Below are 16,244 nucleotides of genomic sequence, written 5' to 3' on the forward strand. Positions count from 1 at the left end.
TGGAATAGACAAATTATGTTCTCTTGTGTTCCAGAAGTGTTTCTGCTCTGTTAACAGTGGGAGTATTAGCTCTAGAACAATTTTCTGTGTAATTTTCTCTGAAGAATAAGACTGGCCCAGAATCCCAGAATAACATAAGCCACGTTTACACCGCAGGAACTTTCTCCAGGGATTAGGAACCTTTTGAGGAATGGCTTTCCACTGCAGGGACCAGGGCCTAAATTGACGTCAGAGAACATCATTTTACCACTCAAAAAGTCCCTGCTCTGGGGGCTGTACTTTCAAAAAGTACAGTGACATCTGGGGTGGGGCTCGCAGTGCTCGCTAAACATTTCTGACTGGTTGAGTACTCGCAGCATTTTATTTCAGCCGTCATTTTTAAAAAATCTGAGCTTTGACACATCAACCTGGAGTTACAGAAGAAAGCGCACCATCAATGCTGCCTTGTTTATTAATTTATTACTGAAAATTCCATCGCATTGGCATTCCAAAAAGAAACGTGAAAGGCGACAAATTAAGAAATGTAAAGTTAAAATGTAAAAATACAAAAAGTTTCAACATTTCTGTGGTTTGCAGAAATGTACTATCCCATGATTATTCTTATTATTACTCTTCTATAACCGTAGGCAGAAGATTCATTTAAAAACAATGCTCATGCATTGCAAGTTATGTATTATAGTAAAGATGGTTCAAATCAAATCAGATCAAATCAGTCGTCCTGTGCTACTTCTGCTGTAGAGGATAAATTTATTAGAATTACCAGCCTCAGAAGAACATCCAGCAGAAGAGAGTTGCTTGGGCCAAGAAACACAAGAAATGGACATTAGACCAGTGGAAAACTGTCCTTTGGGGTTGAACAGATGGTTCCTGAATGTGTGGTTTCCACTGTGAACCATGGAGGAGGTGGTGTGATGATGTGGGGGTGCTTTGCTGGTGACGCTATTGGTGACTTAGTCAAAATTGAGGACATACTTAACCAGCATGGTCACCACAGCATTTTGCAGCGACATGCCATCCCATCTGGTTTGCGCTTAATCGGGCCATCATTTGTTTTCCAACAGGACGATGACCCCAAACACACCTCTGGGTTATGTGAGGCCTGTTTGTTCAAGAGGGACAGTAATGGAGTGTTGCATTTGATGACCTGGCCTCCACAATATACGATATAAATCCAGTTGAGATGGTCTGGGATGAGTTGGAGCGGAGAGTGAGGGAAAAGCAGCCAACAAGTACTCAGCACCTCTGGAAACCTTTCCAGGTGACTACTTCATGAGGCGAACTGAGAGAATGCCAAGAGTGTGCAAAGCTGTTGTCAAAGCAAAAGGTGGCTATTTTAAGGAATCGAAAACATAAAACATATTTTGGGTTAACACATTTTTGCTAACTACATAATTCCATATTTGTTCTGTCATAATTTAAATGTCTTCAGTGTTAATGTACTATGTTGAAAACAATAAAAATGAAGAAAACCCAATAAATAAGAAGGTGTGTCCCAACTTTTGACTGGTAGTGCACACATGCCAAAACCTGTAGACATGTTTTGGCATGTGTGCACTGCAAAGGACTACTTAGGTGAAGGTGAACAGTGTTTTGGAGAGGTCGCTGTAACCTGGGATTACTATCGGTCATGCTGTTGTTAGTAAAACAGGTAGGCATTTGGCATTTTGTGCTGGGAAACATCCAGTCCTTATTCAACACCGGACACTTTTGCATATAGCCTTGTTTACGCACTCTCATGTAGGGTAAACACAACAATCCAGTGGAGCAGATAGGGGAGGTGACACTTGCATGTCAGTGACCCTCAACAGACAAACACATAGGTAGACACACATGCATTTTTCAGTGACTCAGCACACAAACTTACATTTTTTTTTTTCAGTGTTTAGTCTGCCTCCCCAAACCTCTAGACATTCACTTATGTGTCACAGTGTATCATAGCTGCAGGTGGCTTGACTGAGGATGGCAGAGAAGGGTAGAAATTGCGTGGTGGACTAGTTTGGGATTATGCAAGTGAAACTTTAGACTTTAGATTTTCTTTCTTTTCCTTGTTCAGTTCATGAAAAGCCATCAGTTCTGTTTGGCCATCAGTTTATCTGTCCTCACGCTATCCTCTCTGGCTACACCCCCTCGTGTTCCAGTTTGTGGAAGCGCTTGCTTACTGTTGTCAACTCAGCACAAGCCTGTCTGTCCACTCCCCTGATTACAGTAATTGTTGGGATTTGTGTGAAGTGGAGCTGGTGCCTCATAACAGAAAGTAAATCAAGTAAGTAATCAAGTTCAAAAATGGACCCAAACACAGAGGTTAAGGTGTGAGTCAGGGAGTGCGTGTGTGTGTGTGTGTGTGTGTGTGTGGGGGGGGTTAAAAAGGGTTAACTCAGAGTGTTGACTGTGTCACGAGGAGACACATAGGGCTTTAGAGGCAGGATGTGTATGTTGTCCTCCCATTGGCTCAGAGCAGTTAGTTCAGGTCAAATATGTGGGATGGAGAACAACACACATATGGCAAACATATTAGCTGACTAATACCAGGGCCAAATGAGAAAAACAAAAAATGATGATAACCTGTAGAACAGAGCAAAGATAAGTTTGTTACATACACTATACGACTATACACTCTATGATAAGAATGCTATTCTTGATGATTTTTGCCCTCAAGATATTTGGACAGCACTGTATCTGTAAATGCCTTTAATAATTACCCCAGTAACTTTTAGCTGGCGCATGTCAATATTGTTTTTATGGCTCCCAATATCAGTTATCACCAGTTCTTACAGCAGTAATATTTTTAATCGCAGTTCAACTTAAGTTCTATCTTGCACAGTTATCTCAGCCTGGCTGCTTTGCTTTCAGCAGTATAATCAGAGCAGATGTTTTGTTTGTCAATGATTAATAACCACAGATATGTGAAGAAAGTGGGGACTGCTGACAAGATGCAAGTGTGGGACAAACGGAATATTTCAAGTATGACTGCAGTTAACCACAAAGCTAAGTCACAGGTTTTCACTAAAAAGCCTCAAAGCCAATATTAAAATACAGAATTTTTGAAACACGACCTGCCAAATAACTTTCATTGAATCCAGATAAACTGTTGATGTGCACCAAAACTTTAGGGCTACAATGCTGTAGCAGAAGCACTGGTGTAGCTTTGTACTGGTGTCGCCTCCACTAAACTTCTTGTACAGGTTTTTTTTATAAAGGATGAGAGTCTAAGCTGCACTTTGTACAGCTTACAGAAACAAATGATATCATTAGTAACAAATGATTTTACATCACCAACAAAAATTGCGTACAGGTTACTGTTTAACCCATATGATTGTAGTTTATAAAAACATGTCACCAGTGATTACGGCACCTCATCTGTACTGTGGGCACACATGTCAACCCTCCCAGTTGTTGTGAGATTTTCCTGGGTTTTTTTTGTTACAAAGAAGAAGAAGAAGAAGAGCAGTGTGAGGTTTCAAGAACGGATAAACATGAGAGGGACGGAGTAGCTGTATCTAATTCTGACAACCTAATTATAACCACTCATTTAATGTAGTTAACTAATTAACCCAAATCTTATTGTGCTGATATTTCAGTGAGTGGTCGCCTAGAGGTCATTTTCGGGATTCACTGTATGTACCCTTAAATTGTCTTGGGTATGTGGACAGCGGTTGGGGTTTTGGGACTGCCTCAGTGGAGAGCAAATGAAGGAACTTACTCAGGATTAAGTTACTAATGCTAAAGTATATAATATGATATTTGTATAACATTAAAATGTCAGTCACAGGTGGAGATGACACAGCGGTCTGACATGTTTCTTGTTTAAACAAAGACATTACACTGAAAGTCTGATCTGAAAGTGTTCTTAACAAAAAACAACATGTCTCAGAAACGTTTCCGAACATGGCACGTGAAGGTCAGACAGAGCAGCGAAGGTCGCACACAAGGTTTTTGACGCACATCCACATGATGACAGCTGAGATGCATTTCATGTGACTTGTCTGCTGCTCCCACATGTGCAGAGGAGATAAAGAACACACACAGACCTTTGTGTATGTTGTGTCCTGTGTGCCTGCAGAACGTGGGGAGTTGTTCATGTGGTGCATTGAGTTGAGCATCATTTTTGCATCCATCTAAAACCTGAGCATGGAGTTTGTGATGTCTGGGGTTGAATGAGTGTGTGTGTGTGTGTGTGTGTGTATCAGCAGGACACACATTTGGAACTTAAATGGTGTTCTTTCTGCACATGTCAGACAGCTGTTTGTTGTCCCCAGAGAAAACTGTATGACACCCCGAGCTGCAGCTGCACACTTCAGCACGCGGTCACATGAAACCAGCGCAAGCAGACAGACCGACATATCTGAACTATTCTCTGTGGATGTTTCCAATGTGTGTCACTGTTCCACGTTTCGCTCTGCAAGAGGAATACCATAAACCTACATGTATTGTAAATGGCTACTTTGCAATGTTTTTAAGGGTAATGTCACAAGTGGTGTTGGGGTTACATATCGGACATGCTGCTGTTTCTGTAATTCAAGAGGAATTTAGTTATTTTTGACCACGGGCCCTGTATTTACATATTTGGGTGTGTAAACGATTCATACTCACCAAAAGTTTGCCTCCCACACACTGAGATTGTTACTCTAAGTGTTTGACAGCATCATGGATAGGATTCTTACAGAGATGCAGTAGCCGTTGATTGATCAGCTACAAATTCAGCCTTTAAATGCTTTGAAAACATTTGGAAATAAGTTCATGCTAGCAGTCCGTCAAGGCAAACTCAGTTGCAGCCTTGTCAGGGCTGCCGATCTGCTTTTGCTAAGAGTGTATCATTTTCACTCAAAAATATGTAAACATAGGACCAAAGTTTAAAAATACCGGAATTCTTCTTTAAGAGAAGATAAGTTTGTTAATGCTGGTTCCCTCCTGGAGAAACATCCTTGCAGTCTAACTGAATTCACATTGAGGATGCAGATCCTCTACCATACAGGAATGGATTGTGTATTGACTACACCTGACCGCCAAACAGGGAAGACCGAACTCAATACTGTTCAGCTTCCTCTCTCTCTCTCTCTCTCTCCCTCTGTGGCCCCACAGGTCCCCTTTAACATACAGTTTCAGTACTTGGTAGAATCAGTTTACTGTTGGCTTTGGGGTGATTTGTTCACCTTAATAAAATGTAGAATATTGCCACTCTAAAGGTTCACGATCATGTTTAAATAATGACAGGCTTTCGGTGGCTGCTTATGCCCCTACGTAACACTACAGCCTTCCATGTACTCGCTTCACAATGTGTGTGTCACTTTCACCACTTTCCGCATTGAAAGTTTCCATTGAACAAAAAGGATTTAGTAAGTTACCGGATCTCTCATGAGACTGGGAAAATGTGAACACATCTCACAAGTTCTCTCAGAGTTCCAGGTACTGGTCCAAACTGACCTTTACAGTAATGTACAACATCTGCTGTGCGATCCTAACTGGTTCAGTCCCTATGAGTGGGGACAATATTCCTCGGGTAAATTAAACAAAGATAAATGATGATGATGATGGTGAACATCCACAGGACACATTGTTTGGACAGTATGCAGGCTAAACAAGTAGCCAGAGCAAATGAGAGGCACCAGTCCTCTCACACATACTGAGTCCTCATTGAACCGTGGCCAAACAGGTATGTGGCATTCTGCTGTACCGTGGTCACAGTCCTGTCACGCTCACTCCACATCCCCTTCACACTCCTCACTATCCACACACACAGCAAACGCAGAAATCTCCTCTGCTGCCTTTTTTCCTCCTTTTACTGTCTGGAATTTTGCACTTTCCCTCAAATATTTCCCTTTTTTTTCACCAAGCCCATTTTTCCTGTCTCGCCATCCACCTCTCCAGAACATTTTGACTTTTCCATTCTCCCGTCCCTGCTGCTTGCCGTCTGTCTTTGTCATTCACTCCTCCTCCTCAGTACTGCCTGACATGTTCGGTGATATACGAGCCTCAAGAGGCGTCTGTGCCTCTGAGAGCTGCTGCATCCTGGTGGGTTATTGTCAAGAAAAGTATGCAGATACGCAGGGGGAAATAAAAGCAACACATAATGAAATCATGACTGCACACATTTATTTAATGATGCAAGAGGACAAGAAATGAAATTTGATGGACATTCCTTTATGGGATGTGTTTGGGTTTGTTTATATGTTCTTTTGACTGACGTGATATTCTCTGAAGTGTAGGAGCATATTAACTGAGGATGCGATCACTATGGTTAGTGTACATAATTACAATAGTTTACAGAACAGTACAGTACTGTACAGTGTGGACTGGCTGCTTTGACTCTGCTTTGAATGGTTAATCTCAGTGTTGGTTTAGTGACACCACCTTGTGGAAACAAAGGTGATTTCAGCACAAGTGAGTGGCTCAGTGCTTTACTGAACGCTCTACATAGAACATCAATAAAAAAAAGGAATAATTTCAATTGAACATGTGGTAAAAATGAACAATATTAGTGTAAATATCCCACATTTAAGATTGTGGCATTGTTTTAATATTTAACAGTGTAAAAGCAAATTGAAGTATTTTCTGTAATCTCATCACATAGTCAGCTCTGTTTTCTTGTTTTCTGTTGAATTTGTGTGTTGTTTTCATTTTAGCCAAAAGTGAAATATTTGACTGTTGTTAGCCCACTCAACTTAAATTATACTCATTCAAAAATGTTCTCCCACTGATACATTCTGATAAATATCTGATTCAAATGCTTGAGTGTACAGAACACACAAGTCATGGTGAACCAGAGCGATGATTTTAACAGGTCATTTAAGTAGTCTTATTTTACAAACAAGTCACAATATTTACACTTATTTTCAATTGACTGTGGATTGACACCAGCAGTCGTTCAAAATGCACTGGTCACTTACAAAATGCTACTGAGCCGGCAAATTACTTGGTCTGAAAGTGATGGGGTGAGCAAGACACTGAGAGGCCAAAGAGCAACAGACAGACAGACAGACAGGCTGACTGACTGTAGTTTTCCTCTGACCACTAACCCACAGTCAGGCACATGGGGCAAAGTATGTGTTGACCCAATGTCCTCCCTTAGACTAATCTCAAAGGACTCTTTTTAACCAGGTAGTTTAATTGGCATGGAGGTGAAGAGTCACTTATTTACAGTTTGGGAAACAAAGTGCTAACAGACCAAACAACACATGGGTGTTGGCTGCAGTCAAACAAACAAATCTGACTCAACAAAAATGAGTCAATATTTTAGCGACAGTTAAGGACAAATGGATCAAAACCAACAAGCCATTGCTCATCACAGACTCTCAACGTTTACGGTCTCACAACACACACACACACACACACACACATCCCGCTATGGTTTAGTCATATTCCTTGATTTATGCCTGTTGCCCACATCCTGATCTACAGATGGATAACTCTACAACTAGGCCACCTCACTGAACCCTTCTCCTTGTTCTGTACATTACTCAGTTATTGGGGGATTCTGGATCTCATCCTCCTTGTCCACCTGTGTGTCTTGGTTGTCACCCTCTGTACTGCCAGACTCTTTTTCCTGTGTCTGTCCACCCCTCCGCTGTTTGAAGTGCGTGTTGAGCCTCTCCAGGATGTCGATGGAGTGATTGATAAGCAGGGCCAGCCAGGCCAGGCCGAAGAAGATCCATGAGGCCATGAGGACGCTGTACCACTCTGGGTATGTTTTGTCTGGATTACTATCTGTCATGGAAAGACTCAGTCAGTGCTAGTTTAAAAAAAGGAATTGGTCACTCAGGATCACATTGTGATAAATTTAAGTTGACATTCATCCTTGCAGTGTGTTTTTATGGTTGGAGGCAGTTGCTATACTTCACCTGCCACAAAGTCTCCAAAGCCGATGGTGCTGAGGGTGATGAAGCAGTAGTAGATGGCCTGGGAGTAGGTCCAACCCTCTTGCTGTTGGAACACTAACATGGGCATGACAAAGAAGAGAGCTGCTCCTGACAGGTAAGACACCAGGTGGACAAAAAAGCGGGTACACTTCTGCAGCGAGATGCAGGAGGGAGAAATGAGCCATGTTTCAAGAAAGAATTTTCCCACAGTTCTTGAGTGATCGTAAACATATTTTATTATTATTATTATTTTTATTATTCGACTAGGTGATTAAAGAACTCCTCACCCTTCGCCTGGTTCTGCCCTCGAGGAAGTCAGAGATGTTTCTCTCTATAACAAGCATGTACTTGCCCACCCTGTTGAGCACCACCATGTTGAGTGGGATACCAAATAGCGCGAAGAACACGCAGAAGATCTGGCCACCACTAGAGCTGGGGCTCATGTTCCCATAACCTGCAAAACTGTAAGCTGTTAGTATTTCTTCTTGCTGTGGTGGAGGGACAGGAAGAACTTTTTCTAAGTTAAATGTTCAAAAAGTGGTTAAATTAATGCATCATTTCAGCCAAATTGTTTCATATGGATCCTGGCTGATTGATGGAACTTATAATACGCTATGACTACCTGCACTCACCAATACACACCTCTACAATCAGCTGTAGTAAGAACTCCATGCAGTACAATAAGGTATCACTGCATGTGTGGAGTAAAGTGAAGTTCACATTGATGCACCTGTAACAGTGCATGCTCCGTCGTTGGTGGTCAGCAAAGTGTGAGCACATTTTTATGCATTTAAAAGAATCTATGCTGCATCAGAAGTGATTATTATCGTGCTGGCATGGGCTGTCCCACACGCTATGAGCCATTACTACAGCTGATTGTTGAGCTGTGTACATACTCTGTATGAGTGTTCATACAGAGGATTAGAAAGCATTACGTGTGCTTATGATTGTTGCCATAAAGTACTATGAATGCATTATAATACACTATGAATGCCCCCATAATGCATTATAGATGTGGTCTTCACAGAAAGCGTTACCATAAGTTTAAACAGCTCTAAATATAAAGCTCCTGTCTCAGTTATCCCAACACAAGATTAGTATGGGTCTGGAGCAGGTTTAAAAGCCTGATAATATTGTATATGTAATATGTATTGGCTCCATTCCATCGAATAAAAATCTAACCTATAGTTGTCACCACTGTGGCAGCGAACACAGCAGAGCTGGTGAATTTCCAGAAGCCGTCTGTGGTGTTGTTGCCTTTCAAACTTAGGCCTGCTTTGGATGCATCTTGAACAACCTGAAACAAATAGAAAATCTCTGACAATCTCTGACATGTGTTGATGGATGTGGGTCAGACTTTAAGACTCACTGTTATGTAACTCACACCTTGACACCTTGAGGCATTTTAGGTCAATAGCACAGTTGTCAGCATGACATACAGAACATTCCTCTCAGCACTGTGTCAGGCAGAGCAGATATATTGACACAGCATGTTACATAAAAGTCTCGAGTTCATCACAAGTGTGGGAAAGCACTCCAAAAGAAATATATAACAGTCTGAGAGCTGTGGCCTTGTTATCTAGGCTTAGCAGTTATGATGCAATACTTCCTAATCCTAAACAGGCTTATTAGTTTAAGTGTGGCCTGACTTTATATCTTCATACCTTAAAGTATTTCAGTTTTAATACAGTGCAAACGCAACAATCTTTTGATTTTCTTACTCTGCAAATAGCGTGCAATGTAACGTGCCCTTCTCTGGAATTCATTTCAAAGTGTAAAAAAATGAAGAAGAAGAAGAAGATTCTACAATTTTGCTGTAGAGTATTTCAAGTCAGGGCAAGAAAGACAGGCAACGCAGAAAGCTGAGGGGCTGGAGAAGATGATATTTGCATGACCTGACAAGTTGCCTTTTTGCCACATAAATGCAGTTGTGAAAGATTTAGATGTTTTTGTTTTTCTTTATGAATCTGTATGTGATTGCAAACAGCCCTTCACTACTTAGAACTGTTATCAGTCATTTTTTAAAAAAAACACAAATCATGTTTAAAGGTACCACTAGTGTTATTGAATGATTTGAATGATTTATTACGAGTGACAATAAAAACACAGCAAGCTTAGCAACTATTTAATATGAGTCTTACATGCATTTAAACTCATTAAACGAGGGACAGTACTGTTGACTTGTACGTGTGTGAAAGCAGTAGGGTTGTGGTCCAGATGTAAATCCAGTGGTCTCATTGTGAACCCACAGGCTCACCTGTGTTAAAACAACTATGCACATTAAAGTAGTAGCAGGTATTAGCTCAGAGTTGCCAGTTAGACTGTATATGAGAAAGGTAATGAGTTCCTGGGAGCGTAATATGACATCAATAGCAGTGTTGCCTGCCCCCCTCACCCTGGGAGAAGGGGTGAGGATTCTGGTTCAGGTAACTGCTTCCGCTGCTGTTTCTGTGCCTCACCTGAGCCACTGCCTCCAGGCCTTCTTGGTTCAGACAGGTGTAAGTCATGAGCAGATTCTTTTTGTTCATCAGTAAAACGCTGATGTCTTTCTTTCCGAGATCCCCCTCCAGCTTCCAGAAAACCACCCCACCGATCAGCACGTAGGCCACGTAAACCACACCGAGTATGAGGATGGAGGGCACACGCGCCAAGTTTAACATTTCCTTTATTTCCATCTTGGCTCCCTGGTAGAACTTTGGGATCCAGACAGGTTCAGCGTCTCAACCTCTGCACTCGGGGAAAGCGAGGAGTGAAGGTTTATCTTCCTGGCTTCTCGTCTTTCCATAAATTACAGGCAAATTAACCTCCACCTGTGCTACTGTTTCCATCACTGCCATGGTCTGCCATGCAAATGTAGTGGAACAACACGAGAACAGGGAGAGGGAGACCAGCAGAGGTTGGGCTGGAGGTGATGACTGTTGGTAAGGACAGATATTTACAGTTTGTGGCCATTGTCTGTGAAGTCACGGAGTTTGCCTTGTCACAGCACGGCACGGGTCAATTCAAAACCAACTACAGAAGCTGGTGTGGTTTTTAGAGGCACTGACTGACTAACTACTGCACTTCACTGGTCTAGTGGGGTCAAACCTTTATGATAACCTCACAGCCCTGTCAGATAATTTCAAGTACCTCTTCATCAACGCCACCAGCTGGGTTCCAAATGTGTTCATTTGATTTGATCATTTCAAACTGGATGCTATTTAACTATCAATTAAATAAAGTAGATCTGAAACATTTTCATACATGTGAACTGTGAAATGATTAGTTCCTTTTGGATTTTTTTTAAGGTTTGCATTCGTACCACCTCCACATGGAGTGGAAACCACTTTTCCACAAAACTTTATTGGTCAATTTACTATTTCACCCAATCTTAATTACAATTATAGCTGACTAGCTAACATATGGATGTATTTTTTTTTTATCAGATAATTAAATTAATGGTCAGATTAGTTGAGTTACTCTATAATTTCTCCACATACCCTCTGTTAACAGCAGGTTGAGAATCACTGCACTAGTTCACAAAGCACTTCCACATTATATATCAGACTATATCAGTTTCACTTACGCATTTCAGTTGCTGAGGGCAAGTAAAGCAAAAGACAGAGGGGTGACAGTTGTTGCCCTTCTGACAGACAGAGGCCATCCTGCTATATTTCAGCTGCCTGCCTGGCATCAGTCCTGGGTGCTCTCGGGTCAGCGCACATCACCATCTTGATTAATGTGTTTGTTTAAGATAGCGCTCCATGCTCAATTCACCAGAGCTTACAATCAGTACACAAACACAGATGTGGACTCACATCATCTTACGCACACAAAACATACATGCACACTTGCAGTCTGACTTGAGAACATTCTAACAATGCAGTCGGGTAATGTACAACAACAAAAAGACATAAATAAGAATAGAAAAAAAAATATATATATATATAACAAAACAAAACAAAACACCACTTTATAGTTCAGCAGTTAGAGTTCTACCAGCTGTCTGAGGATGGAAAAACATGACAGGATTCCTACCTGAGACAATACATGACATCAGATTGATACCTTTACCCTGGGCACGTATATCAAAGTGCTACATGTTAAATTTAGGGCTTGAGTGAAAGACCAAAGCAAACATCCTTTCACTTTGATGTAAAAGCGTGGCAAGAATAAGAGCAATTTACCAAATGTTATAAAATTGCTCTTAAATGTAAGAGAGCTCCAGTGATCCCTTAAGCTGGTTCAGAGTAGATCTTTAATGGCTGCAGTACAGAGTCATAGACACAGTATGATTGGTCATGATGAATGAAAAGTTCTTGAGGCGATATGAATTCAGAGAGTATTGTATTGTTAGTGTATTATATAATGTGATGCTAACATTCAACGTTATCATTAGTGTGATTGTTTCTTTCTGGAGCACAGACATGAATAAAGCTGGTGTGACTATCCATTCACCTTCACTGTCTGCACTCACTGGGGTCCCATCTACTCCAGCCATGTTTTCATATTTTGCTCCTGTCAAAGTTCAGGTTTCATCATGCTTTCATTTCAGTGTTCATTTTATGTATCTTTGGTTGTCGTTAATGTCACATATTAATCGCTAGTTGCAGAATAGCATCACTAAGTTTTTTTTTAACAAACAAAAAAACTCAGGCAGGTATAGGTTACATCCTTGTCTGTAATCGGCTGCCCTGCAGAGCATACATGTAATTAATCATTGTACGTCGCTCGAAGATGTTACTCCTATGCTACATTGTCTGCATGTGTAAGCCACTGTATAAATGTGTCTTATAGCTCACACTCAGCAGAGAGATGTACTTTAAAGTCAGCCTGTTATTAAGTGTAATTCTTAGAAGTTTGATAAATACATGTCCAGGTCTACCGCACTGACTCTTTGGCTCCTGAGGTAGAATCATCAAATAAAAAGCTGTAATGTTTTCCCAGCCTGTTGCATGATACATCAAACCACTTTTACAAGATGAAACATAATTCTAAAGTAAATGAAGCATTTAAAGCAGAAATAAATATCCTGGGGCTAATATTTTACAAAAGACAGCCATTTGCTAGCTGTTACATTGGTTCTCAATGTACTATATATCATTATATGTACAGAAAACTATCACACTAAATATATTACATGTTGATAATCCCGTGTAGACCATTGTCAGATTTTTGACGTGTCCTCTAGTGTAGTGGATGACACGTCCTCTTCCTCCTCTTGTTTCTTAAAGCCTGGATGAGTCAGGCCGATCACGTGCGCCATTATTCTGTTTCCCATGTTGAGGATGAGAGCGAGCCAAGCCAAGGCAAAGATGATCCATATACCTGCAAGGCTGCGGTATAGAGTGATGTACTTCTTGCCAGGTTCAGCCCCTACAGGAATTGGCATTACCTCATTAGAACATGCTAGTCTGTAGCCAACAGAAACGTTGAGTCAATATGTAGATAAGCAAAACGCTGATGATTTTTACATAAACAAGCTTATTCTTCTTCTTACTTTAGCACAGTCACAGTATTATAGCTTTAAAAGGCCTTTTCCTCTAACACAGTTGACTGCTGAAGCCTGTCCGCCACATTAGTGCTTGTTTGCTTTCTCTACTCACCCACCACATAATCTCCAAAACCAATGGTGCTGAGGGTAATGAAGGCGAAATAGAAACCCTCACCAAACGTCCAACCTTCCACGTAACTAAAGAGCAGAGGAGGGATGACCAAAAACAACAGGCTGCCTGCGATGAAGAACAAGCTCACAGCCAGAGCTTCAACTGTTTGCTAGGAAGTGAACACAACAAAACTAGATTTAGGTGAGATCCATGGGAATCACTTGGACATAGAAAAGTAGAGACAATGTTTTGGGAGCAAATAATCACCATAAATCACCAATTCTGAGGCTAAAGCGTCAGTCACCTTGTGCGGAACAACTGAGATCATTCCCTTCTCCAGTCGACCCAGGTAGTTGCTGAGACACTTCCCAAGTTGTTTGAGGAAGGCCAGGTTCAGTGGGATCCCACACAGTGCGTAAAACACACAAAACACTTGCCCACATACAGTGCTGGGGGAGAGGTTGCCGTAGCCTGGGAACAGCACAGCATCACAATTTGTCATTGTGTTATCAAATCGATGAGTTAAATATATAAAAAAAGGCGCTCACCTATAGTTGTGACTACTGTGCCTGCAAAAAAGAAGGAGCTACTTAAATCCCAGTTACTGGGGTTTGTCGAGTTGCCTGAGGGATTCACTCCATTTTCCCAGGCAGCCAATATCACCTGCAAACACACGTAAAACAGTTGATTCAAATTCATGAAGAAGCTTCTTTCACATTTGGACATAAAAAAAATGACCCATTCACTTAACTGATGCTGGCCATTGTTTGGATCAAGAAACACTTATTGATTTATTAGGTCAGGCTACCATAATACCATTTATTGCTATGTACAAAACCTCACAATAAAATTGATCTTCCAATTTCTCTGTCCCTCAGTATTTGATGAATCCTTTTCATCAACATTCACAGCATTTGTCTATTACTATTTCTTTGATAAAGAATGTTAATATGTCACCATTTTGAGTGAAAATAAGTTGAAAAAATTGATCAAATTAGTTTTACACTATGAAAATTATGAACTCCCCATTGTTCTTCTGATACATGAATTCCTGAACAAAGTGAGGGAAAACCTGAACAAAGTTCTCCAAGGCGTGTCTATCCAGGCAGGTATAATTAGCCAAGAAATTCAACTTCTCCAGTTGGAAGTGGTCTCGGTTGTTGCTCTCAGCCTCTCGCTCCAGCATCTGGAAGATTATGGCCCCAAACAGCAGGTATGTGAAATAGACCAGAGTCAAAAGTGCAGTCCAGCTCACTTTGACCCGGGCCAACTGGAACCTCGCCATCAACCTCCACCAACACCAGAATGGACACAAACTCAGAAAGAGGCTAATTACTTCAGAAAGGACTAACAATCAATGTCTTGATGAAATGCAGATCTGATGAGTGGTCCTCCAAATACAGTGTCCATTAGTGCCGACTGTGGCATTCTTCTCCAAAAGAGAGAGCTGGAAAATTTCCCATGTGAGACAAAAGAGTCCAATTTTTGGTAAAGTTGTAACTTAGCATGACATCTCTAACTGGATAATCATCCAAAGGTGAAGCATCTCCACTCACTGCTCCTATTCTGATTGGTCAGAGTACCGTTGATGTTGGATGTTGATTTATGGGTTGCTTTGGTAACTCCTCCTCTCCATTAGCGGCGACATCTGGACTCGCACACTTCCAACTCTTTCCACTAATAAGGAAGCGGCGGCAGTATCTTGTCAGCAGAACAAAAGTTAATATTTTACCTGCTGGCGGTTGTTGGAGCACTGATGCCAGAGGCTTTCAATAGGATTCTGTAATGTGGGGACTAGATTTAACAAAAGCAATGTATTTCAGCCACAAACTATTGGATTTCCAAATTGATGTACTTTGCAGAAATTGCTGTTGAAATAATAATGATTGGTGCCACAACTTGAGTCGTGTTAAGAGAGATAAATTGATATTAATTACATATGGACACTTCAAAATCTCAACTTTTCTAACCCATAGAGGTCTGCTAGATTAATCATCAGACATTTTAACCACACTCAGGGACCAAGCATGATTATGGTCAGATGGAGGGGAAGGAGATGACATTTTGGAGAGGTGTAGAGAGCACTTCTTGATCATGGGCCATAAATCAAATAGTCTCAGGGGTGAACCTAATGGAATTCTATGGCTGCAGTGTTTATTAAACTGGCATGTTGAAAATGTCTGCAAAGCTGTAAGGGAAGCCCCGATTTTAGAGCAGACGTCAGCAACCAGCCACAATTATCAATAAATAATAAAATGTTCATTTCTGCTCTGGTGGGTTGGTGCCCCAGAGTCACCGGACATGGCCTTTCACACTGTATCGCACACATTCATGTCTGTGAACCACACTACAAAAACTAAAATCTAAATCTTAAATCAGGGCAATATTTCTTTGCTTTTGTCTGACAAAATATGTCTTCTTATCAGGCTATCAGAATTTTACAAAAAGCTGTATCACAGGGATTGCAACAGGATTGGAAGATAATTTCGATCTGTCTGGGGTGTATCCTGCCTGCCACCCAATGTCATCTGGGATCACTTCCAGCTACCTGTGATGCTCCAAAGGTAAGTGGTTATAAATAATGAAAAGGAGGGATGTTATTGTTTTGAGTGTATGTGTACTGGTTTTAAGTTAATCTTTCTAAAAACAAAAACCTTTATTTTAAGACGATGGCATTAACATTTGTTAAAGCCCATTTTCCTACATATTGAAAAAATAAAATCTTTTCTTTTTATCCAGACAAATGTACTTGTTTTTCTGGCCATGCTTGATCTAAGATATCTGAGGATTCTTTGAGACAAGATAT

At 41.0% G+C, this 16,244-nt stretch overlaps 2 protein-coding genes across 2 annotated transcripts; both read right to left on the bottom strand.

Moving 5' to 3' along the window:
• Positions 1–6,009: 6,009 nt before the first annotated feature.
• kcnk17 (potassium channel, subfamily K, member 17) lies at positions 6,010–10,528 on the bottom strand. The gene is made up of 5 exons (XM_046413456.1): positions 10,313–10,528; positions 9,036–9,150; positions 8,141–8,370; positions 7,836–8,004; positions 6,010–7,701 (listed from the first exon to the last, which is right to left on the bottom strand). Exons 1-5 carry the CDS (start codon positions 10,526–10,528, stop codon positions 7,451–7,453), a joined length of 981 nt encoding a protein of 326 aa, XP_046269412.1. The 3' UTR covers positions 6,010–7,450.
• Positions 9,715–15,850, bottom strand: LOC124072483 (potassium channel subfamily K member 16-like). Its single transcript, XM_046413945.1, has 5 exons — positions 14,511–15,850; positions 13,987–14,101; positions 13,743–13,909; positions 13,439–13,607; positions 9,715–13,208 (listed from the first exon to the last, which is right to left on the bottom strand). The coding sequence occupies exons 1-5, from the start codon at positions 14,721–14,723 to the stop codon at positions 13,000–13,002; spliced, it is 873 nt and encodes a 290-aa protein (XP_046269901.1). The 5' UTR covers positions 14,724–15,850; the 3' UTR covers positions 9,715–12,999.
• Between the last annotated feature and the right edge of the window lie 394 nt (positions 15,851–16,244).

Source organism: Scatophagus argus, chromosome 15 (genome assembly GCF_020382885.2).
Source record: "Scatophagus argus isolate fScaArg1 chromosome 15, fScaArg1.pri, whole genome shotgun sequence".
Taxonomy (NCBI): Eukaryota; Metazoa; Chordata; class Actinopteri; family Scatophagidae; genus Scatophagus; species Scatophagus argus.